This window comes from Diabrotica virgifera, chromosome 1 (genome assembly GCF_917563875.1).
Source record: "Diabrotica virgifera virgifera chromosome 1, PGI_DIABVI_V3a".
Classification (NCBI taxonomy): domain Eukaryota; kingdom Metazoa; phylum Arthropoda; class Insecta; order Coleoptera; family Chrysomelidae; genus Diabrotica; species Diabrotica virgifera.
Window position 1 is genome coordinate 53,522,586 of NC_065443.1, and position 24,741 is coordinate 53,547,326.

The window sequence follows — 24,741 nt, forward strand, 5'->3', positions numbered from 1 at the left end:
CTAAGCATATTTGTGGAAGATACGTCGCTAATTTAATCATAGGCGTACTTCACGAAGAAATCTTGACGAAGGGTTATTTTTAGTGTGCTCAAAAGAACTAGAAGCAACAAATAACAATACAGTTACAAGATTCGTAAATTACGCTTTAACAAATTTTTATCTTCCCGAGGCTGTGCCCACCAACAAAATAGTATTAATGCTTTTCGACGTTGCACCACATATGATCAAAACAGCATCAAAAATTCTAAAGTGTTTTATCCAAATCTAATTCACTGTACGTGTCTAGCACATGGCCTGAATCGCGTTGCTGAGACTATACGGCTGCAATTTTCACTTGTTAATGAGTTGATAAAAAATGAAAAAAAATTCATTGAAGCTCCTTTAAGGGTGCCACTTTTTAGAGACAGATTCCCTAAATCTCCATTACCGCAGGAACCAGTGTTAACTCGATGGGGTAGATGGTTAGATGCAGCTTTATATTACTCCGAATATTTCGAAAATTTTAAAAGCTTCGTATTGGAACTTCGCATTGAAAACTAGGAAATCGATTATTGTCAGGATGTTTTAGGTGAAACAGAATTACAAAACAATCTTGCTTTTATCAAAAGCAAATATTTGTTCTGTGAGTGAAACAATGAAATATTTGGAGAAACAGCAAATGTCATCAGTTGAGTCGATCCAAAAAATAAACAGTTTTGAAAAAAAGATGGAAGGTATCCCTGGAAAAATTGGTCAGATAGTATTAAAAAAATTCAAAGATGTATTAACAAAAAACGAAGGATTTCAAAAGATTAAGAAAATATTTTCAGTTTTAAATTGAGAACACGTTGAAGATATAAATATGGATCCGGCAGTAGTGGCAAAGTATAAGTATGCACCGGTAACCAGTGTGGACGTTAAAAGAAGCTTTTAGATATACAAAAATGAACTTTACGATGGAACATTTAAATGAGTAATTAGTTATTTCATGCTTTAAACAAAAATGATATATTTTCAGTAAGCATTTTTGTTTCAGTTATCTATTTTTATTTTGTTTATTCTATTTTATTATTAAATTTATAATAGGTCTTTACTAGTTCTTAAGCTTAGCCTTGAGATAATTATATATATTTTTTCTTAAATAAAAATGGTTTGTCAAAATTTATATGCTTATTTTCATGCTTTTTTTGTATAATAAAATGATTTTTTTCGTAAAATTGTTATGCATTTTAAACGCTTTTTTTGCGTTTCTTTATGCTTTTAAATCCGAACTTTACTTATAAGAATAAAAAACAATAAAATTCATGCCTTATTATTGAATAGTTTTACTTGCAATGCTCAGTCAAATGCTATTTTCCGAAAACAATTAATTGGGGAGTCAATGTAGATCGAAAATATGCATTGTTTTGGAGAAAATCAAGCAAGTTTATAAAATGATTCTAAATATATCGGTAAATTACTTTAATAAAAAATGTTTCTATTTTGTTTTTGATTATGGTGAATCCAAATATGACATTACAATTTCAAAATTCAAAATGTTGAAAATTTAATGATGTTGGGTATCGGTAATAATTACTGATACCCAGCAATTCAAATTATTTTAAACATACCTAATTATTATCTGCTAGGATGTAATTGCTGTATGTTTTAAACCGTATCTGTATGGTCTCCGCTAATCGTAGGTATATGTACTGTTAAGAATCACGTTCGTTGACACAGAGAACACTTAAAAATCTATTCGTCATATACATAATAAATGCATAAAAGTTGAGAAAATATGTAGTCCTAACGAGCTTATCTTAAAACAATTATATCTTCTAAGACTATTTTTAACCAATATTGTTTTTTCTTTCTCGTCATTTTCTTTGTTTAGTAGGTATGTATATTTTGATATGTATTTTAGGCATGTAGTGATCACGGAAAATATGACATAATAAGAACATAGCATGAAAAATGGAAGTTGGTAAAAAGCTAAAAAAAGACAGTACAAGAAACCTTAAGAGCATCGCAGTAACTATAAAACAAAATTGAAAAATATTAAGTCAAAAACGAGCTAAGAGAGATGCTATAAAAAATAGATCCAAGACAAAGTATTAGGTATTTCTTCACCGTTAATGTTGGATAATCTGCTAACACAATAAATTAATTTCTTACCTTGAGGATCCAAAATTACCAGGTAAGGTTCTCGTTCCAATACCCTTGAGACGAGACCAATGTTGGCAGATTTTTCAAGCCTGGGATAAAGTCGGTCAAGCGAATCTGCTATTGGATCACTTAGCTTGGCATTACCAGATGTGAGCTTGTTAATAATTAGCTGCATGGAAACTACTCCAACAACACCCCTAAAAATATATTCAGTTATACTTAAGAACACACGTTAATCCGCTATAGAATTTAAGTAAGACTCCAATATTTAGAGTTTTTCAGTTCCTTATTAAGTAGTATGTTCCATGAGTTTTTCAGTTGTATAATGTATAATAGAAAAACTGCATAGAACTGTATCGAAATGAGTTGTAGAATAGGTACATGGAATTTTTGGAGTTTATAATAACCCGAAAAAAAACATAATGCAATAAATGTCATGAGTAAACTGCATCAATTCTGGGTATTAGTGAAATGAGGTGGCTTGGATTGGCAATCAATGGAAAGCACGAATATTAATATAGAATTAATAAGAGCCGTCAAAGTATTATACAATCAACCCATAACAAAAATAAAAACAGGGACACAATTAACAACAGGATTCGTAACATCAAAGGAATTGAAGCAAGGATGTTGCCTATCTCCCACTTTATTTAAAATATACCACGAAAGTGATTTGAAAAGATGGAAACAAAAATGTAGAACAATGGGGATACCACTCACCAACACTGTGATAATATCATTATATTATATACGCTCAAATTTGCAGATGACCAAATAATGATTGCTCAAAATTATGACGATTAAAACTATATAAACCGAAAATTAATTGATAAGTATAATATTTGGGGAATAAAAGTGAATAAAAAGATAACCGAATACTTGTGCATAGGAGGAGAACAAACAGATCTCATATTAGACGACATGACCACGATAAAGCTCTGTAGGTATCAATATTTCACACGATGGAACATTAGACAGATCCATAAAAGAACGAAATACAACAGATAAAAAAGCCATCATAATGTTAGACAGTATTTTATGAGACCAATCATCAACAAAGAAAATAAAACGAGGAAATTATTATAAGACTATAGTGAAAAGTATCACTATACATCTGCGATGTATGCAACTGAAAGAAAGAATACTGGCAACGTTGAGAGCAATGGAAAAAATCTAGAAGAGAAAAGATTATCAACGAACAATCACAAATGATTTATCAACAAAACAACTTATCTAGTTCGGACATATACAAAGAATGGATTAACAACAAATACAAAAGGAAATACTAAAATAGCAACCAGAAGAAAAGAGGAAACGAGGTAGACCGAGAACAAGTTGGAGCGAAGGAATACAAAAAGGGCTGTGAGAAAGAAACATAACAGGGAAACTATGGAAAAACGGTCGAAGTAGCGGTTGGAACTCGGAAAACGGCGGTGAACGCTATAAAGCGACATGTAGTAGTAGTTGTAATAGTAGTATGCGTCACCCACATAGGAATTTATAGTATACTTCATTTAATAATACGAGACAAGACAGACGGAAGAAGACTTCTTCTTCTTTACGTTCCATCTCCGCGACAAAGGTTGGCAATCATAATTGCTATTCTAACTTTTGACACTACTGCCCGAAAGAGTTCAATTGAGCTGCATCCAAACCATTCTCTGAGATTTCTCAGCCAGGACATTTTTCTCCTACCTATGCTGCGCCTTCCTTGAATCTTTCCCTGCATAATTAATTTTAGGAGTACAGGAAGAAGATAGTCAGGTCGAAAAAGAATTTCATGGTTCGTGGTAGAAATCTCTGCATTCCATTTTACAACTACCGTCAGCAAAAATTAGTATAGCCAATTTATAGAACGAATAAGCACGAGGTATAGAACTTCGTGCTTAAAGTTTGATAGTGAATGATTTCAGTTTTTGTTTCTTAGGTAATATAAGAATATTATGTATTAAATCTAACTTACCCTTGACCATCTAATGCTGGTATCTGATTAAGTCCAAGTTTCTTCATCAAATTCAAAGCCTCTTCAAAGGTAGAATTTACTGGAACCGTTTGTAGTGCTGGAAGACCTAACTGGGAGACATTTAAATCCCACCACCTGTAAAAAAATCTTAGATGAATCTATGTTGTGTTTTAATAGGGATGTATTTTAACAGATATAACTAAGAGGAGCATTATTTGAGGGAAATATAGGTATAATTAAATAAAATAAATATAGTCCTTCTAGAAAGTATCCGGAATTTTATATTTTTACTAATTTTAATACATTTCCTTTTTGTAACATTTTAAGACAAAAGTAATGCATCAAGTAGGTTGTGCCGATAGTAGGTTATGGACAAAATCGCATGACAACACCATCTGTCAAATATTGTTGTTTGTAAACAGACTTAAGATTTGTGAAATAATGTCGCAAGTAGAAAAAAGAAAAGTGGTGGAATATTTGTATAGAAAGGGTGTCCGAAAGGTTAAAAAATTAGTGCAATTGACTGAACTCGGAAAAAGTGCAGTGTGAGACAATAAAGAGGATAAAAAATGGCATAGATATGAGATATAGACCAGTTTCGGGTAGACCGCGTAAGATTCGCGGAAACAATTTAAATGCTTTAGTGGCTTTAGGGTGAAAAAATCCGCGCCTAGGATTTCGAAAATTAGCGAACAGATTTGGAAATCAACGAAGAATAAAATTGTGCCCAGAAACTGTCCGCATGCCACTGAAAAATCAAGGCTACATATCAAGAAATTTAAAAAGAATCCCTACAATGACATCTCTGCAAAGGCAACGAAGAATAGATTTTTGTCAAAGTTTTCGAGAAGATAATTTTAATAATGTCTTTATATCTGATAAAAGTTGTTTCCAGCTTGGTGTAAATCATCTAAAAGTCCTATCAAGGAAAAATGTTACCGTTCAAATTTCCAAATTTCCCACTAAAATATTGGTCTGGGGAGCAATATCTTAGCGTGGTGCTACACCTCTCTGTATAGTTAATGGTACTGTTAATAGTGCGAAATATTGTGACATCGCATGGTTTTCTTCTTTAAACGGCTCGTGTTTTATATCCAGAGGGGTGGCGTTTTCAGCAAGATAATGCAAGATGCCATACTTCTGCTTATACTCAAGCTTGGATGCAAGAACACGAATTGGCAACAATTCCGTGGCCAGCAGCTTCTCCAGATCTTAGCCCCATTGAAAACATATGGGGACTGATGAAGATTAAAGTGGAACGAGCAGCGCCACGAGATAAAGAAGGTTTGATTCGGTCATTTTTATAGGTCTGGAACACCATTACCGAAAATTATGGCCTTGACCTAGTTTCGGGTGTACCTGGACGTTTAGTTAAGTGTTTAGATTTAAATGGAGGTTGAGATGAATTATTTGTTGAAATTTAATATTTCAAGTGATAGAAATAAAGACCGTAAAATTATAATTCTGCTTTCTTTTTTCCGGATACTTTCTAGACGGACTATAGATTTAAAACAAAAATTAAAATATCAACTTTTGTAGAGTTGTACTTACGGATGGTTATTAACATTTACGCAAGGTTGTAAATTTCGTTCTTCCATCCACTGGTCGCACACAAACTTTGTTAAGTAGTTCCTAATACTATCTGGCAAAACAACGACAACCTTTTTACCGCGACCGAAGTTCTTAGCTTTCGCTGCTTGAATAGCAGCCCACATCATAGCTCCACTGCTAGCCCCTGAAAAAGAAAGAGTATTACTGTCTTTCAAGATGAGAAATGCTAGTAGAAAAAATATAGTGAATAATATCAACCAAAGCATAAGGGAACTGAATTATAAAAAATGTAATGGTGCTACAATAAATGATTGGCAAATTGGCAGAAGGCAGCACAGAAAAGAGCATGCTATGGAATATAAAAAATATATCTCCTTCTTAGCCTTTATCGTCTATTTTTGGACATAGGCCACTTCACCTCCATCCATCGCTCTTTATCCATCTCTGTGAGACCACTTCTCCTTGTCCTCTTGGTCGTCAACCTTTGTAAGTCCTCCAGTGTTGTATCCAACGTTGGTCTTTTTGTCTATCAGTGTGGCCTGTGAAGCTCCACTTGTTTATCTTACCCAGTCTTTTTTCTTCTTATCTGACAGTCGTTACCTTACATAGCTCTTTCCATTGCCCTTTCTGTTGTAGCTAGTTTGTTCATATTTGACTTGCTTAGGGTCCAGGTGTAACATCCATATTATGTCATGATAGGAAGAATGCACTGTTGGAAAAAATTTTTGCTCCTCAAGTATTGAGGTATTTTGTGGTTCTTTAAGTATCCAACTGAGTTTTCCAAATCCTACCCATGCCATTCTTGCTCTTCTAGTGATTTTGGCACTTTGATTCTCTTTATCAAGTTTTAGAATTTACACACAAAATTTAACCTTTAACTACCCGCGCATCAAGTTATATCATAACTACGCGCGTGGCGTACTTTGTACGCCACAAGAAAATACACTTAAAAACAGCGGATTTGTTTAATTTTTTTGAAAAAATACACTTAGTTGTTTGTTATAAACCTTATTCGGCATCAGTGAATACTTGGAGTTCCTTTTCAGTAAGCCAATTGGGATTTATAACTGGAATCATGGAATAACTGGATTCCATGATAAATAAAATTACTAATAAAAAAATTTTTTAAATGTGATTTTTTACAGGAGAAAAAGTATTGTTTACAAAAAAAAATATATTTTTTGCCATAATGACTAAAACAATTAAAATATGTACTTATATTACGACTTATAGTAATATAATCCTGGAGTATATTGTCCACCACCGGAAACAACAAATAATAAAATGTAAATTACGATCTTTCCAGAACGCCGATTATAACTAAACTAAAACCAAATTGTAAAGCACATTCCAGTGATAGGTTAGAAAAATAAGCAAGGTCAAAAATTAAATTTTTAAATATATTTCCAGTAGAATTCTTATATCTGGCGTACAAAGTACGCCAGCGCGTGTAGTTAAAGGTTAAACAAATACCATAATTATACCTTATTATAGAATTTACATTACAAAATTTAAACAAATACTTTATAACAAATTGAAGAGTGTCAGATGCAGAATCCACCAATTTAATAAAAATTAAAATGGTAAATAGTAATTTAAACCTGAGACTTTTCGCGTTGAAAGTTCTTACTGGTACATGCTTAATCTGCGACTTTTTCAATTACAGTCGAACCCGCTTATTAGAATACCGGTTAAAGGAATATCCCGGTTTAACCAATAGAAATTTGAGGTCCCAAAACGTTTTTACTAGGCTTATATGATCGGTTATTAGAATATCCCTGTTATAGGAATACTTTTTCTTGGCACGACGGCTATTCCAATAAGCGGGTTCGACTGTAATAAGACAGCAGACGACGAATATAGAAAACGAAAGGGAAACGATCACATTCCGCCTTCATTCGTCTAGGAAAAGGACAGCAGAGGAACTTTCAGTACTCAAACCGAGTAAAGGAAATAAAATAATAAATGATGGTTTTGCTTGTTTTCGATTCAGAGGGTTGTACACCCGCTAGACAGGCTGTTTCTACCATTTCAGGCGTCTTTAGTAGCTTTTGTTAGCGTGCACACCTCTGAATCGAAAAACAGCTCCACCATAATTTTAAAGGGAATCTGAAAAATAATTCAAATTTCCCATTAGACGCGATACAGCGACATCTCATAACAAATTGAAGAGTCTCAGATGCAGAATCCACCAATTTAATAAAAATTAAGATGGTAAATAGTAATTTAAACCTGAGACTTTTCGCGTTGAAAGTTCTTACTTTGTAACATGTAACAATAACAAGTATTACCTATGTGGCATTCACTAACTTTTGCCAGTAGTATTGTTATCGATAGTTGTGATCTGGATTTGGAGATAATATTTTTGCTTTAATTATGAACGGAAAATGGGGGAGAATTGAGAAAAGGGCATAAATGAAAATTGTAATTAAAGTCTAATAATAGACAAAAAGAAAGGACATGCGCACGAAGATAAGGAAGTAAGAAAAACAGAAAGGCATGAAAATATAGATAAAATAAATTGCAGAGAGTATCAAATAACCGTTTAAAAATATTAAACAGGTGCAGAAAATGATAAAGTATAAAGTAATACTACATATGTATTTGTTATATTCCGTTAGTGTAAAGTTTTTTAACGTATTTTTGATGTATTGTTATTTCTTACCAATTAAAAGTCCTTCATCCTTAATCAACCTTCTTGCCATTGGCAAGGCCTTCTCATCTCCTACTTTAATCCAAGTGTCAATGACTTTGCGGTCCAAAGTTGAGGGAATGAAATCGTAACCCATTCCTTCTATTTCCCAAAAAGTGACGTCGGTTTTATTAATGGCTTCTGGTAAAGCAAAGGATGATCCAAATGGATCTGCACAAACGATTTCTGTGTTGGGAGAGATTTCTTTGAATTTCCTTCCTATACCCGTAACTGTTCCACCTGTTCCAGCTCCCATTATCTAAAATAAAATTTTGGTAAAATAAGTGTTATCAGACGTAGAAAGTTTTATTGTTTTTTTTTATATACGAAAATAGTGCGTTCCTTAAAGGTATAGGTAGAAAGCACAATGTAGAGCAAAAAAAGTATTATAACATTTTTTTCTAAATTGATCCATTTGACCAAAAAACGAAAATATATTCTGATATGCAAATTGAAGTCTGGCAACAACGCGCAACTAAAAAATCTAAAGATTAAAAAGTAGGTTAGTAGGTCAGTTGCATCTGGTAGGTAAAATAATGTAAATATGAACCAAACCCATATCCATTATTTTTCAGGTAGGTACCTACGATGTCAAGAACCCGAAAAATCACACCTCAAAGTAAATAAACAAGGGGTTATTAGGTTAAATTTCCACAGTCACAGCAAGTTCTTCTAGGCTACGTTGCCATGTCATTCAAATTTATGAAAATAAAAATTCACTTATATGGAGAACAATGTAATTTTTTTCTTGGAAACGGTTAACTTTAGAAAAAAATGTTATAGGACTTTTTTGTTCTAAATTGTGTATTATATCCATACCTAAAAGAAACGCACTATTTTCGGGGAGGCAGTACTTTTTCTTGTTGTCGACATTATAAAAATTACTTATGTATAAGTGTATTTACCATGTGTGTCATAAGTCATAATATCCTTGGTTTTAATCATTAGTTATGTTTCCATAACATAAAAATATCTTAGACTATAATGCTAGGGGAGCCCAAGCGGGGATTTTTGCAATTACTCGAGCGCGTCAGATTATTACATGGGGAGAAACCTTGTACCCTGAAAATGTACCTCTACCATATATTGGCTCTTAATGCAGTGGAGTTTGTTGAGGGGGGAGGCGAAAAAATATCTATCCTTAGAAAAACTCTAAATCGTCAGATTAAATAAGGTAAGTTAAGTATGTACCCTCGGAGATCCGTGGAAAAAATTTACACCCAAAATAACAAAATTCAGTTTGGCAACACTGTGTGAAAGTTGATAGTAACATATCCTTTTTAAGATAAGCACAACTGTAATTTAGTCTAAACAAATTAATATATTTTCTTTGCCAACAAAAATGAGATTTTTCAACCAAATAATGTTTCAAATATGATGTGCAAAATAATTTTTAATTGGGTTCTGCTAATGGGCTTGCTTTTTGTTGTCATTAAATTAAAAAAAAAAACTAAATTGCACTCATTAAATAATTATTGTCCTCCGGTTATCGTCTTAATTATTTTAACTGTACTAATATCCGTCGAGTAATTCTGCATGATTAATAGGTTGTTAAAATATTTTATCTGTAGCGGCTTCTGGAATATCTTAAAAATATCGAATTTAATTGATAAAATGCACATATTCCACCGATCTTCGCTTCGACCATACATGCAAAACAGTGTATATTTCAAAAATCTGACGATTTGAGGGGCGTAAGAAAATGGGCGAGTCCCATTCGTTTCACAAGAAAAAAGCGAAATGACAAATCGAAAAACTAAAAAATAAATATTCAATATTTTTCAAAAATCTATCGAATGATACCAAACACTACTTCCCATTGGAGAGGGGTGGGGGTAAATTTAATATTTTAAATACTAATCCCGCGATATTTCGCGAAATGAACATCAGATCGAAAAAGTGAAAAATACACTTATTCAATATTTTTAAAAATGTGTCGAATGGCACCAAACTCCCCAAGTGCGTGTAAGTGAAAGTGTAAGCCACAACGCAAAAGCCTTCAGAAAAACAACTGTAAGTTAATGTATGCCTAGATTAATATTCATAAAATCAAAAGTCCAGTACCTAATATTTAAGCATATAATCAAAAACTAATTAAAATAAACCACGAACAAAAAACTTGTCGAGAATAGATTAAGACCAGCCATTAATTTATCAAAATTAAACATAAAAGTCAGGGACGGCTTTGGAAAATTTAATCAGGTGGAAGATAAATTAAATTAAAGTTGGTAGGTAGTGTTTTCTCTGAACCGTCGAGGTGGAAGGCACTGCCTGACGCCAACTTTAAATAAAATAAGGTTACGGGTATAATCCCACTCGAATGAAGAATAAAAGGAGCAAACGGGAACATGATAATTCGTTTGACGAAGAGGAAGCATTTAAGAAAAGTAAGTCAACAATAAGAACACCACCCCAAAACGACGACAAAGAAAAACAAGAAATGGATGAAATAAATAAAATATTAGCAGAACTGAAACAGGAGAATAAAACAGAAATAAATAACTTAAAAACAGAAATGAAGGAAGAAAATAAGGAGACCAGAAGTGATATAAAAGAACTAAAAGAAGAGATAAAACAAAATAATGAAGAAATAAATAATATAAAACGAGAAATCCAAAAAATGAAAAATGAATGGACTAAGGAAAGACAAGACTTGATAGAAGAAATGAATTGATTAAAAAAGAAAATAAAAAGAAAACAGATGATATAAAAGAACTCCAATGAACAAGAGAAATAATGGATAAAGACAAAAGGAAAAATAATTTAATTATTAGTGGGTTAGAAATACATACTGATGATTCAACAGTACTGAAAGAAAGAGCAACAAATATGATTGGAAAGCATTTAGGAGTAAATATTAATATTAAAAGAGCGTGTAAGATTGGAATTAGAACATGCTTAAGAGAACTAGGAAACGGAGAAGAAAAAACAGTAATTCTACGAAATAGGAAGAAACTAAATAACGTTGAACCCAAGAAAATATGGATAATAGAGGACCTTACAAGAAAAGAGAGAGAAAAAATGAAATCTCTAAGAGACAAAGCAAGGGAGATGAGAGATAAAGGAAAAAGGGTGAAAATTGGGTACAACAAAATTACAGTGGATGGTAAGGATTGGAGATCGAACTACAATGAGGAAAACGTAGTGGAGGTAGCGAGTCCAAAAAACTAGCAGAGCGACAGAGAAGAGACGAAGTAGAGGCCAGACAAGGATCAGAAAACAAGGAAATTAGGAATACACTGGACAATGAAAATAAAAGTATAGACTTGATTAGTGATAAAATTAGGTTTAGGAATTCAAATGTTAAACATACTAATAGAAATAGGATGGATGACGGAAATATTGGTAGTATAAGTAGTAATAGTAATAATAACAATAATTAAAATTCAAATACTAATTTTGTAAATGACGAATCAGGACAAATAGGAATAGCGACATGGAACGTGACCTCTCTAAATGGAAAGGAAATAGATAATATGTAGCTAAACTAAACCCAAATCCCACACCTAAAAGGGTATAAGGAAGGGGAGAAAGAAAGAAAGAAAGAAAGAAAGAAAGTATGCCAAAAATCAGTGCGAAAAAGTAAATCCCGTTTAAAATACATTGTTACTTCACGCACACTTTAAATCCTTCACGCACTGCTATCTATAATGACAGTTTTAACAAACTAAAAACTTATACATAATATGAGATAGAGTAGATAAAAAAGTGTATTTAAAGAAAGTGTATATTTTTTTATATGTTTTTGCAATATTTTATTTAATTATAGAGTAATTTCCACATACTAACATATTTCTCAAATTGGGCTCTGTACCGCCATTCTTTACTACATTACGAATATGTGTGACAAATATCTCGACAAAATATTCAAAATCAAAGCTGCAATCTTGGAACGCGTTTTCCGCGGGCTAATGTTGCCTCTTAAGTCTTTATCTTTAAAATGAAAATAATTACTTTTCTTAATTACCTATTAAAAACAAATTAACTACAACTTAAAAACATAATTCCTACTTTTTATTTTACCAGAATAACTTTAGATTTCTTCCAAATTCGTGTAAAAATTATCAGCTTTTCAAATATATAAAAATATTTTATCTGAAAATAAGATTTTAAAAGTTATTCTAATTGTTTATTATAAGTTAAAAATAACAGTAACTTTACAAAACAATTCTTGGGTATAAAAATGATTTTTAACTCTATAAATATTATATTATATTTTTAATAATATAATATTAATTTTAAACATAATTTGAATAATTTTTTAACTAACTAACTACCAATGGATCAAGCTTAAGTTTTAAGGATTTGTTAAGTGTTACAACGCCCCAATTTGAGAGCAATCATAAAAAAGCATGTTTTTTTTTTGCTTTGTTTCGTTGTTTTTGAAACTACGAATTAATTTAAAATTTTTTAGATTATTTATGTAATTTTGTAACATTTTTTCTTAACAGATATAGAAAAGAAATATCTTTTATAATGGTAAGCAAAAATTTCAGAAAATCTAATTTTTCGCAGTAACTTGTTTATAACTAAAAAAAATAGCACTGAGATTTTTGCAAAAATTTGTACTTACTATAGCTATATAATAACGAAAAAACTCATCAAATACCTGGCTCTTGAGATCTCCTGAGCCCCCTTAAATTTTACATATTTCCCTGGAGTATAAGTATTAAACAGGCTATTAAAAAAGGTTGAGATGGACGCCTATTGTGTCGATAATTACGAAAACAAAAAATATACCTAAACGATTTGAGTATTACTTTGTACACATTCAATTATTATTTTAGAAGCATATTTACATTGGATATCCTTGAAAGTTATAAATAAAATACTTGTAAATGTTTGTACTTCTAATGCAATTAAATTTTTTAGTCTGATATCTTGACCTAAAACTAAGCATCGCTGCTTTTTTCATTACAAAACACTTGAAATTTTAATAGGTATTAAAGAGATACTTACTATCATATCAACTTGTTTGTCGCATTGATCATAGATTTCTTCTGCTGTGGTATCATAGTGAGTTAGTGGATTTCCGGGATTCGAAAACTACGAAATAAAGAAAGTAATAAAGAATACCATTCGTATTTTAGATATTAAACTGTTCAAACATATATTTATTACGACAAATGGTAACTATAGCACTACAGTGATCTCTTGAATATTCTTCTATAAACCTGTTCCGTAGTATAAAGATATCGTACCTATACGACATTACAAGACAAGAACAATAAGAGACTCCTAGACATAGAAGCACAAGAAAGCCTCTACAGCAGAGATGAGGCCCTAAACTTTTACCCCTCAAATTCAACGTCACAATCCGGTCCTGGAATAATTTACACAGTCTTCAACAAACCTATAGAAGTCTATATCCTATATAAATAAAAAAAAACAACAACAACAACGCAATAAACGATAAAAAAGATGTCAAAAATCTGAGCAAAATATATTTTAATCTAAACTAAAATAAGCAAAAGATAATTCGATACGCCTATGCTGTGAAAGCAACCAATTGTTTAGATGATAAATCAAACATCAATAAAACACCACACTTAGCTAGAACAGAGAACACTGAGCTAGAACACAAGATGAACCGTGGACAAGACGAATCCTGAAATGGAGATCCAGAAACTTTAAAAGAAGCCGGGGGCCACCACTGACTGGATGGATCGACGACGTGAAAAGAGTAGCGGGAAACTGGCTACAAGCGGCCCAATGTAGAGAACATTAGAAGAAATTAGAGGAGGACTATTTCCAGCAGTGGACACGATTTTCTGAATTATTATGAGAATAATATTTATGTGAAATAGTTTTGTAACAACAACACAGTACAGTTCATGATAATGTACCGGGTGTCCCAATAAGAATCGCTCTCGGCCATATCTCAGGAACCGTTTATAGTACAGCTTTGAGAAAAAAAATATTTATAATAAAAGTTGCCTCGGGAAAAGCCTGGAAATTATTTTCATAATTGTAGGTTCACCGCTAGAGGGCGTAATAGAATATCAAAAGTTAAAAAATCAAAATTTTACAAAATTTGCCTAATAAAAGGGCACTGGAAAACCGATCATCGTATTCTTCATAAAATTCTGCGCATATTTGATTTCACAAGTATAAGTCTACCTTTGCAAATAAGAGATGGGGGTGAGTGGGAACCTTGTTATGAAAAGAATGGCTGTAAGTCCGGTTCTGCTAAATAGAATTTTGCAAACTTGGTCTTGTTGAAAACAGCTCTTTTTTGTCAATTAAAGAGTTGTAATTTCGAAACAGCATATTAAGTAATATGCCAGCTAAGAGGCGTTATTTAAGAAACGTGTAAATTTTAAACCTAACTGTTACTGTCACCGCTAAATTAAGTTAAGGAAAAGTAGTGTGCTATAAAAAACAAAGAAACATCCAAATTTAAACGTATATAATTAATTAAAACAACAATAAGGCAAACAACACTATAACATTTAAAAAAGAAATAAAAACAACTACTTAGTGACGACTAAAATATTCAAATTATTGCCCATCATTTTTGATTCAAGCATTTACTCTTTCACGAGTAGATTGAACAGCAGTCTTAATTTCTGCTCTCGAAATGCTTTGAATGGGGTTTCGTATTCTCTCGATCATTTTTTCTCGAGTAGGCCTAGCTGCAAAAACAAGGTCTTTAATCCGTCTCCATACCTAAATAAAAGCATTGATTAATAACTACAGGAATATTTATAATCAATGATAAAAGTGAAATACCAAACCGCCCCCACACCAAACAGTTAAATCTGGTGACAGTCAGATAATTGGACCCTCTCTTTTCGATAATGCTATTATTGGTGAACGCTATCTAATTTTTCTAAGGAATGAATTGTCCATGTTGTTTCAGCACGATGGTTGTCCCTCGCATTTTTCCAGAGTACTTAGAGATTTAGATTTAGATGAGTCATTCGCTGATAGATGAATGGGACGTGGAAGCCTATTTTTTGGCTAGCCAGGTAAAAAGATTTAACTATTTTAGATTTTTATTTATGGGGGCGGATTAAAGACCTTGTTTTTGCCGCTAGGCCTACTACTCGAGAAAACATGATGCAGAGAGTAGGAAACGCCATGCAAAGCATTGCGAGAGCAGATATTGAGACTGCTGTTCAATACACTCTAGAGTAAATACTTGCATCGAAAATTCTGGGCCATAATTTGAACATTTAAGTCGTCACTAAGTAGTTGCTTTTATTTCTTCGTTATATTTTATAGCGGTGTTTGTCCTATTGTTGTTTTAATTAATACAGATTGACATCTAAAAATTGTTTCTTTGTTTTTTCCACAGCACATTACCTTTCCTTAACTTCGTTTACCGGTGACAGTAAAAGTTATGTGTAAAATTTACACGTTTGTTAAGATATCTCGAAATAAAAAAAGGTATCGACATGTGGTTTTTGCTATTCTGTTGCTAATTTGTTCTAATTTTGTAATACAGGATCAAAAATGCATACTTGTATTTAATATTTTCCTAAGAAAACTAGATTTATGAAAATAATTAAATAACGCCTCCTAGCTGGCATATTACTTAATAGTCTGTTCCGAAATTATAACTCTTACATTGACGAAAAAAATCTGTTTTCAATAAGACCAAGTGTGCAAAATTCGATTTAGCAGAACCGGACTTACAGCCATTTTTTTATAACAAGGTTCCCACTCACCCCCACTTCTTATTTGCAAAAGGTAGACTTAAACTTGTGAAATCAAATATGCGCAGAATTTTATGAATAATACGATGATCGGGTTTCCAGTGCGCTTTCATTAGGCAAATTTTGTAAAATTTTGATTTTTTAATTTTTGATATTCAATTACGCCCTCTAGCGGTGAACCTATAATTATGAAAATAATTTCTAGGCTTTTCTCGAGGCAACTTTTGTTATAATTTTTTTTCTCAAAGTTGTACTATAAACGGTTCCTGAGATATGGCCGAAAGCTATTCTTATTGGGACACCCAGTACAAGGAAAATTGTAAATAGACACTTTTTTAACTTCCTCAGTATGCATAAATCTTACCTGGTCAAAAATAACGCTGTTAGGAATTTCTTTCGATAAACGATGTACGGTTCCAAACATTCCATATGGAGAAAACGAATTGGCGGTTACAGGGCATCTTATGACTTCAGCTCCAAGGGCTCTCATTACGTATTCTTTCTCTTTTGATATTTTTTCTGACATTACAATTATACATCGATATCCTAAAAGACGTAAACGAAACATGTCATTTAGTTTCAATAAAAAAGATCAATTTTTTTAAAGCCAGATTAGAAGACGTTTATATATTACCTTTAATAGCGGCTGCCATAGCCAAACCAATACCAGTGTTTCCTGAAGATGGTTCTATAATCGTACATCCTGGTTTTAAGATGCCTTCATTTTCAGCATCTGTTAATATTCTGTTTGCCATGCGGTCCTTTACGGATCCACCAGGATTGAAGAACTCACATTTTACACCTAAAAATAAAAGTAGTAAATATATATTTTTAAAACATTCAGTATTCTAAGTAAAGTGTCACCATTTCGTCAGATATTGTATGTAACTAAAGTCGACATTGACTTTACGCTATATACGTATACAATTAAATTAGGGCAGTCAATGAGGGTATTTGGCTCCGAATTCCATCCTACTACATCGATTTACTCGATATTGTCACAGTAAGTAGGAAATAGCTCAAAAAACAAAGTCTACCCTATGCCGATGTGCGCTTTTATCTTGGGGGTGGTTCCCACCCCTTCTCGAGGGTGAAAAATATTTCGGTTAAAAAAGCCGAAAACTGTTCTATAATTATTTTTTGAAAACTCAATTCTTTTTGAGTTATTCGTGGTTGAAAATTGGCCATTTTAATTGAAAAATGACACCTTTTCGGACGGATTTTTTCCGAATAACTTAAAAACTATGCATCTAATAAAAAAACTATATAAAATAGTTCTGTAGGTTATAAAAAAACAAAGATATTCGTTCTTTCGTTCAAAGAGAAACACAAGCATTAACCTGCATTAACTGTAAACGTTTATTGTAAAACCCATACATTTTTAAAACAAACGAGAAAAATAGCAAACGTAAAAATATATTTAAAAATATAAAAAAACAAAAAGTTCTACAGAACAACACATGACAAACAAAATAACATATTCTTTTTTTTTTTTTTTTTTTTCTCTGATTCTGGCTTTGGTTTAGAACTAGAACCTTTATCCACGTAATTGTATAACTTATCACTAAGTCAGGGGAGTAATGTGTAGTGTGTGTATTGAGTAAGTGTCTTGTTACTTTGCAAAGTCGACGTCATTGTCTTTGCAAAGAGACGCTAATTGTTTCCGAACGTCTGCGGTCCCTCCGGTGAGCTAACATATTCTAAAAAATATATAAGACAAAAATTAGCTCCCTTTTTTTCTCGACTAGGCATTAGCAAACTGCCATATTAATAGTATCAAAATTCAGTTGGTCCACTTCTTCATTTTTTATAATACGATAGTGATAATGCGTCTAGGTTTTCTTGACCCTTTGATCTTCAATATATGTATCTTTATTCTTTTTAAAGCCAAAAAAGACTGCTCGCTTGACGAATTAGAAATTGGTATCGTCAAATAAACTTGCAGTGAAGTTAAAAATTGGCAAAAGTTGTCTTTACATCCTGGATGACACCAAATTTTCAAATGTTTATTCAACTTTTGGCATAACGTTATAAAATGAATAATTTCATTATGTAAGTTCTCTTTGGTTTCATCAACATCTTTTTTATATTCCTCGTATAAAATATTAATGACCTTTTTGATTTCTTCTTTATTTAGCGTAAAAAACCATCTAATAGCTTATGTAACATCTTTGTAGCATTATATTCTCTTTAAAAGATCTTAGGAAATATTGTGGCATATAACATTAAATACGTACGTCAATTCTGAATATCTCTTGCCCCTGTAACATTGTTTCACTTTCAACTCCTTCATCGAAAAATGTTTTTTCTTTGTTTTTTGAAGGCCAATTCTATAGAATATGTTAGAAATTATTGCCTTCACAAAAAAATATTTTCGGCTTCTAGTTCAATTTCGCTTAAGTAATTTATTTCTTACGTCTCCAACAAAGCTCAAATGCCATTAATTCTACTCCAATTGACACGTTCAAGTCCAGAGTTTCTAACGTTTTGCTTGTTGCATTCACTCGTTTTAAAATCCTTGCCGAAATCCAAGAGTATCCAAGTTAACCTGTCTCAAAGGTATCCATTTTGTTATGCAGTGCCTTGGCTTCTCTTCTAACTGCTGATTTTTTGTCTCTATTATCGCTTAACTGGAAAAATATGTTTGATGGATCCGTAGTTTTTAAGTAAAGCATTTATAGCGTCAAAAGTTTCTACATGTTTTGATTTTATCGCTTCCAGGAATTCATTGCAAGTTTGGTCAGACAGATAGCTAACTGAACCTTTTTCTTTATTTGCATTCCGCTGTAAATGCTGAGCTAAGAAGTTGTCAAAAGCAAAGTATACAAGAAAACAAAGTATACAAGTAATTTCCCTTATGACGACTCGGTAAATTCTCATGGGATCAACGAAAAGCTAGTCCTTGAGAAGCAAGTAATTTAGTGGTGACAACAACTCTTCTTAGGACCTTTACTCAATAGTCAGCTTCGCTTTCTAGTTGCTCTTTCAGGCCAACCTCTATAACTCCGATTTAACTGATGATCCATAAATGATGAACTTGTTATTAATGTAACCATAGAGTTTAGATGAATTTACTTTCTTCGTGAGATTTGAGTAAACTATTTAAATATTTCCAGTGGGTAAAATACAGTCGAACCCGCTTATTGGAATAGCCTTTGTGCAAGGCAAAAATATTCTTATAACCGGGATATTCTAATAACCGATCATTGGTGGCTAGTCGAAATAAGTGTTACCGAATATACGTAATAATATTATTTACATACTATGCCAATGTGTAGTTTTACATACTATGCCAATATGTATATCATATATGTACCTACATAATCAGTGTATGTAAATGGTTTTAGGTCTTTTTACGTCAATAATACAGTAGTGTAACTAGTACTTATCTATGTATGTGTTAAATACCAAATTACATTACATGTATGTGAATGAATACATTAGGTAAATAATATGAAATGTATGCAATATGTAGATATGTAAATATTTTCTTATTAAAATGCATATATAACAAAATTACTTTTTTTTCTTGAGAAATTATTGGTCAATATAGCTTTTTCGTTGTTAATCCGTGTGGTCATCCTTAATCCATTGGTTGAATAGAAGTTTTATTGGCGTCAAGAAATGGATTGTTACATTCTTGTTCTTTTCTCTTCTTTTCGAATTTAACAAAGCCATAATTTACATCTTGCAAACAGGTAGGTACTCTCTGAGTGAATTCTAAATAAACTGCTTCTAACAATTTTATAACAGGCAACAGTGCCTTTGTGTAGACAAATAAAAATTATTTTATGACCCATGCATTTGTCGGCCATGCTAAAGATCGAATTGGTATTCGTTACAAAGTAATAAATATTTATTACCCTAATAATATCTAATCCAGCACTACTGGCCGTTGACGACAAACCATAATACCAAACATAATTTAAATTTTTCGTAAATTGTAAAAAAAATATTCTTTGACCTGCAAAATATGCTAATAAGCGGTATTATCTAGTTAGATCCTATTCCAATAAACAGATAAATTTATTAAGGAGTAAATGGAAATGTTTCGGGAACTTGAATTTATATTCCATAAACCGGGATATTCCTATAACAGGGATTCTAATAAGCGGGTTCGACTGTATATCTAAAATCTGTTAAAATATTTTTCCAATTGAAAATAATTTGCACGGGTAACAATAAACAGCTAAACAGATAAACACTTCTCTTTGCCTCCATTGGGTTTAACTCTATAAGATTAAAATTATTATTAAAATTATATTTAATCTTCTATACTATAATAAGCTTTGTATCCAGCTTCATACATTTTTTTACAATTTTCCAAGGAATCGCTCTTTGGTTTAAAAGTTGTCACAGTTCTTATTTACCAGTCTTAAAATTAGACCATATCGAAATCGCAGGTATTTCATAGTATTTTTCTCTATTTAAAAAAAAATATGATCCTCGATTATTTAGCGGACTTTAATTTGTTATTAATAAATGGAAGGGCACCTTCGGGGCCCGGGCTCCTGGGCGCCCGCCCAAAGCGCCCAATGGATAAAACGGCACTGGTACTCCTCTTCTTACTGGAATTTCTTTAGATTTTTGTTGGTCTTTTCGAACCTATTCTATTCTTCACACTTCAATCGATTTAAATCTTGGGGAAAGCAACAAAGTAAGAAGGGGTTGTATATTTATATTAAAGAATATATTATTATATGTATTGTGCCTGTAAGTATATATTTTTTGTTTTTGTACTGCGCCACTGTTTTGATTTGCCTGTAAAGTTAATAATAGAATAAAATATATATTTTCCGAAGCAATCTAGGGAATTTGTTTCATTTAAAGGCGGTGAATATTTTTTTAACTTCTTGATACAAAAGTGAAATTAAATACATGCTAAGAAATTACTGGAGATATAATTTAAGTCTTCAAATGATTCTTTATTGTAATTGTAGATGAGGCATATTAAGGAAATAGGAAATATGATGGCTATTTTATTTATTCTTTGATGCAGTGTGTGTATATAGGCCTGGATCCCGCGTACCAGAAAGAGTTGATTAATAGCGAGCTGAAAATTTGTTAATAGCTTAAATGTGTCTAGTCGGACAAACTTTGATGTACGGGAACACTGGAACAGCGGCAGTTTTAATTGTGGAACAGTTTAAAAGTTTGGAACGTCAGATTACGAAAACGTTCCATGTATTTTGTCGGACAGAACTTCCAATTAATTTGTTACCCTTTCATTAAACACTCATGCAAAAAACAGACTGCTATTACTAACCAACACGATTCCCGTCATTTGACATGTTCTTCGTGTTCCACTCATTAAAATGCCCAAATCAATTGGAAGTTCAGTCCGACAAAATACATGGAACGTTTTCGTAGTCTGAAGTTCCAAATTTTTAACTTGTTCCACAATTAAAACTTCCCCTATTCCAATGTTCCCATACATCAAAGTTGGTCCGACTAGACATCGTTAAGCTATTAACAAATGTTTAGCCTGCTATTAATCAACTTTTTTTGGTACGCGGGATCCAGTTCTAATAATATTTGTATTAATATTTATCTTTATTGGTACAATATTATATAATATACTAGGTAAAAGTGACTTATCCAAAAAAGTTTGTTATCTTAAGGACAATTATTGACATTTGTAGTTATTTATGACTGATAAGATAGGCAAATATACGGTTTTTATAATTAATAAGATTCTAAATTAACCGTATTGTGAAAATAAATGCAAACAAAAAATTACTTACCGAAAAATGATATTATTTTGATACAGAACGATAATATTTGTCGTTTTTTGAGCGACCCCGCAATCGGCATTTGCTTTATTAAAGGTCAAAACTAATTTAATAAAATGAATATAAATTCAATAAAATTGTTTAAATATTTACAATAAATGTTGGTTTCATTTAGAAGATTGTTTCATAATAAATGATAACACTTAATTTAATATGAAATGTTTTAAATAAACATTTAGTAATCATAACACGATTTTTGTCAATCAATAAGCTTAATAAATGCAGCAGTTTGTGTTCTGCTGTTATAGATGTCCTCCATATATTAAAGGATACCCCACACATCTTATGGAAAATATTATGTCACTCAAATGAAATAAAATTTACATCAATGGATTCCTCTCGAAATTGCAATCATTTCATATTGAACTCTGAATTTTGATTAATAAAGGCGTAAAGTGATCCAAGCAGATCTAAAATCACTTGGAAATGTTCGTGAGTAAAAGAGAGAAAAAATATTTTATTAATTGCCAATTTATATCAGGCATCAATCTTCAGGTATTTAGGCAGAAGCTTACTCTTATCTTTTAGATAATAAAGTAGGTATAATTTGATCAGTCGTAAAAAAGGTATAAGTAGATCTCCTAATCGGTTTGGCTCACGCTGGGAAGCTGTTCTACAGCCACTAGACTAATTGTATTTATGACTGACACTTTTATGGACTTCAAAAATGTGATTTCGATAAACTTCATTACAATTTACACCGTTATTAATTAAAATTCAGAGTTGGCATACTGATAAACTGATGAACTGATTGTAATTTCTAGACAAATCTATTCATGTAAATTTTATTGCATTTGTGTTACATTAGATTTGTGTGTGGTGTCCTTTGTCAGTTTGTAGCAATATCTTTAGCTTTTTAATTCAGATTATTACATAACGATAATATTTTTGACAACTTTGAATATGTCCTGTGATTGATTTTTATTTTCTGGATAATCCCATGAAGATGGAGGTACCATTAAGTATTCACGCTAGGTTGGTTATTCCTCTCATTATTTTAATACTCCTTAGTCATCTCTTCAATAAAAATTCATTTTCCGCAAATCGCCAGGAAATTTTGACATTCCTGTCAAAATTTCTTGAAGAAAAAGTCAGGACTTCCTTACTGTAAGGAAATGTCATTTCCTTACTGTAAGGAAATGATATTTCCGTACAGTTGTTAGTGTTCTACATAAATGATAGAAAATTATTAATAATCCATAAAACGTCTGTATGCATTTTCGTACTTTTCTCTTGATTTCTTTGGCAATAATTCTAATGAAGCAGTATTCACTGCCTCAACCAGCTCTGGAGGAGTCCCAGGAATGGAAATTTCATCATCACTTATCATTTTGCTTTCGAGAACACCAGCAATTAAATTTATAAGCGTCAAGTTTGACAATTCAACCTCAATACGTTTCCATAGTAACCCAAGTAATTTTATTAGGAATTTCAAAGCACCATTTATTTGGGAATAAAATTATCGCGTTTTTTTTTAAATCAATCAATATCTGTCGAATTTTAAACGATTTGCGGAAAAATAGTATGTTTACCTCATAGGAAAAGCCACATTCCTGGACTCTGTGTTGCTAAGTCTCGGCTTGCGCCTCGACTTAGCAATCTTCACAGTCGTCCAGGAATGTTAAGCTTTTCCTACCCGGTAAACAATGTACTATTTCTTCTGTGTTGGGGATCTTTTTTATATTTCCAAATTATTATAACCTACTTAGTTATTCAATATTTTTAAGTTACCAGCTTTTCATTTCACAACGTAGTATTTAAAGTACGTAACATCCTAGTACTCTCACTTTCAGGTCCAATATAAGGTTAATGTTACAGATAATTGTTTTCAATTTTAAGAATGCATCTGTTGCATTTTCATTTTTATGATACCAAATATTTGTACTATTTCCATATACAGTGATGATCGCGCCAATAACCGGCAAAATAGCTCAAAAGATGAAAAACATAATACATTGCGAAACAAAAAGAGATGAAACTAGTAGAGGTGGAAATTATCGTTATAGACGTATTAATATTAACATTACATTACATAGTTTCCCACCTTTATACGTCTGTGTCAGGAGTATTTCATAAAATTCTACTGTCACAGTGACAGTTGTCATACTTCTCTGATACGTCTAATGGTGGGAAACTATGTAATGTAATGTTAATTAATACGTTTATAACGATAATTTCCACCTCCACTAGTTTCATCTCTTTTTGTTTCGCAATGTATAAAGATGGGAAACTATGTAATGTAATGTTAATTAATACGTTTATAACGATAATTTCCACCTCCACTAGTTTCATCTCTTTTTGTTTCGCAATGTATTTGTATTATGTTTTCCATCTTTTGAGCTATTTTGCCGGTTATTATAGCGCTCTCATCACTGTATAAACCTTCACAATTAAATGTGTCTAAAGTAGGGTACTTAACATATTTTTAGCAACAGTCAATATTTTCTCTCAATAATCGAACATAAAAATCTTTTACTTTTAGATTCATTTGTTAATTTAATATTATTCTTGCTACACAATCGGATTTAAATACGAAGTTCAACCACTCATCTTAAACCTTATATATTTTTCTTATTCTGCTGTTTTTTGTGGTGTATACATCACTCTGTATTTCAATGTGCCTCCAGTAAGTTGTCATTCCATCGTTTTCGCGGTCTTCCCACTGATCGTCTTCCTATTGGGAACCGTCTCTCGACGTCTTTACTACTCTATTTGTTGTCATTCGGCTTATTTGGTTGTTCCATTCTACTTTTCTATTTTTTACCCAGTTTTTAGTGTTGTCCACCTTGCATATCTGTCGTATATCTGCACTTCTATCTTCTAGCTCTATCCCATAGTCTCTTACCATCGATTTTTCGAAGGGTTTTCATCTCGGCTGTTTTTAGCAACCTTGTTGTCCTATCTGTATCAGGTCTTGTTTCTGCGGCGTATGTTATGTCATATCTTTTGTACTGAAAA

The 24,741-nt window shown here is 32.1% G+C and overlaps 1 protein-coding gene across 1 annotated transcript in view; it reads right to left on the reverse strand.

Annotated features, from left to right (window-relative positions):
• The window catches only part of LOC114324951 (uncharacterized), a 113,455-nt gene that overhangs the window by 77,426 nt on the left and 11,288 nt on the right, over positions 1-24,741 (reverse strand). The window contains exons 3-9 of the mRNA XM_050659882.1: positions 16,626-16,793; positions 16,356-16,537; positions 13,290-13,376; positions 8,304-8,589; positions 5,639-5,822; positions 4,088-4,222; positions 2,134-2,321 (exon numbers count right to left, since the gene is read on the reverse strand). Of these exons, the coding sequence (XP_050515839.1) occupies positions 2,134-2,321; positions 4,088-4,222; positions 5,639-5,822; positions 8,304-8,589; positions 13,290-13,376; positions 16,356-16,537; positions 16,626-16,793 (1,230 nt within the window). The remainder of the gene's footprint in view (positions 1-2,133; positions 2,322-4,087; positions 4,223-5,638; positions 5,823-8,303; positions 8,590-13,289; positions 13,377-16,355; positions 16,538-16,625; positions 16,794-24,741) is intronic.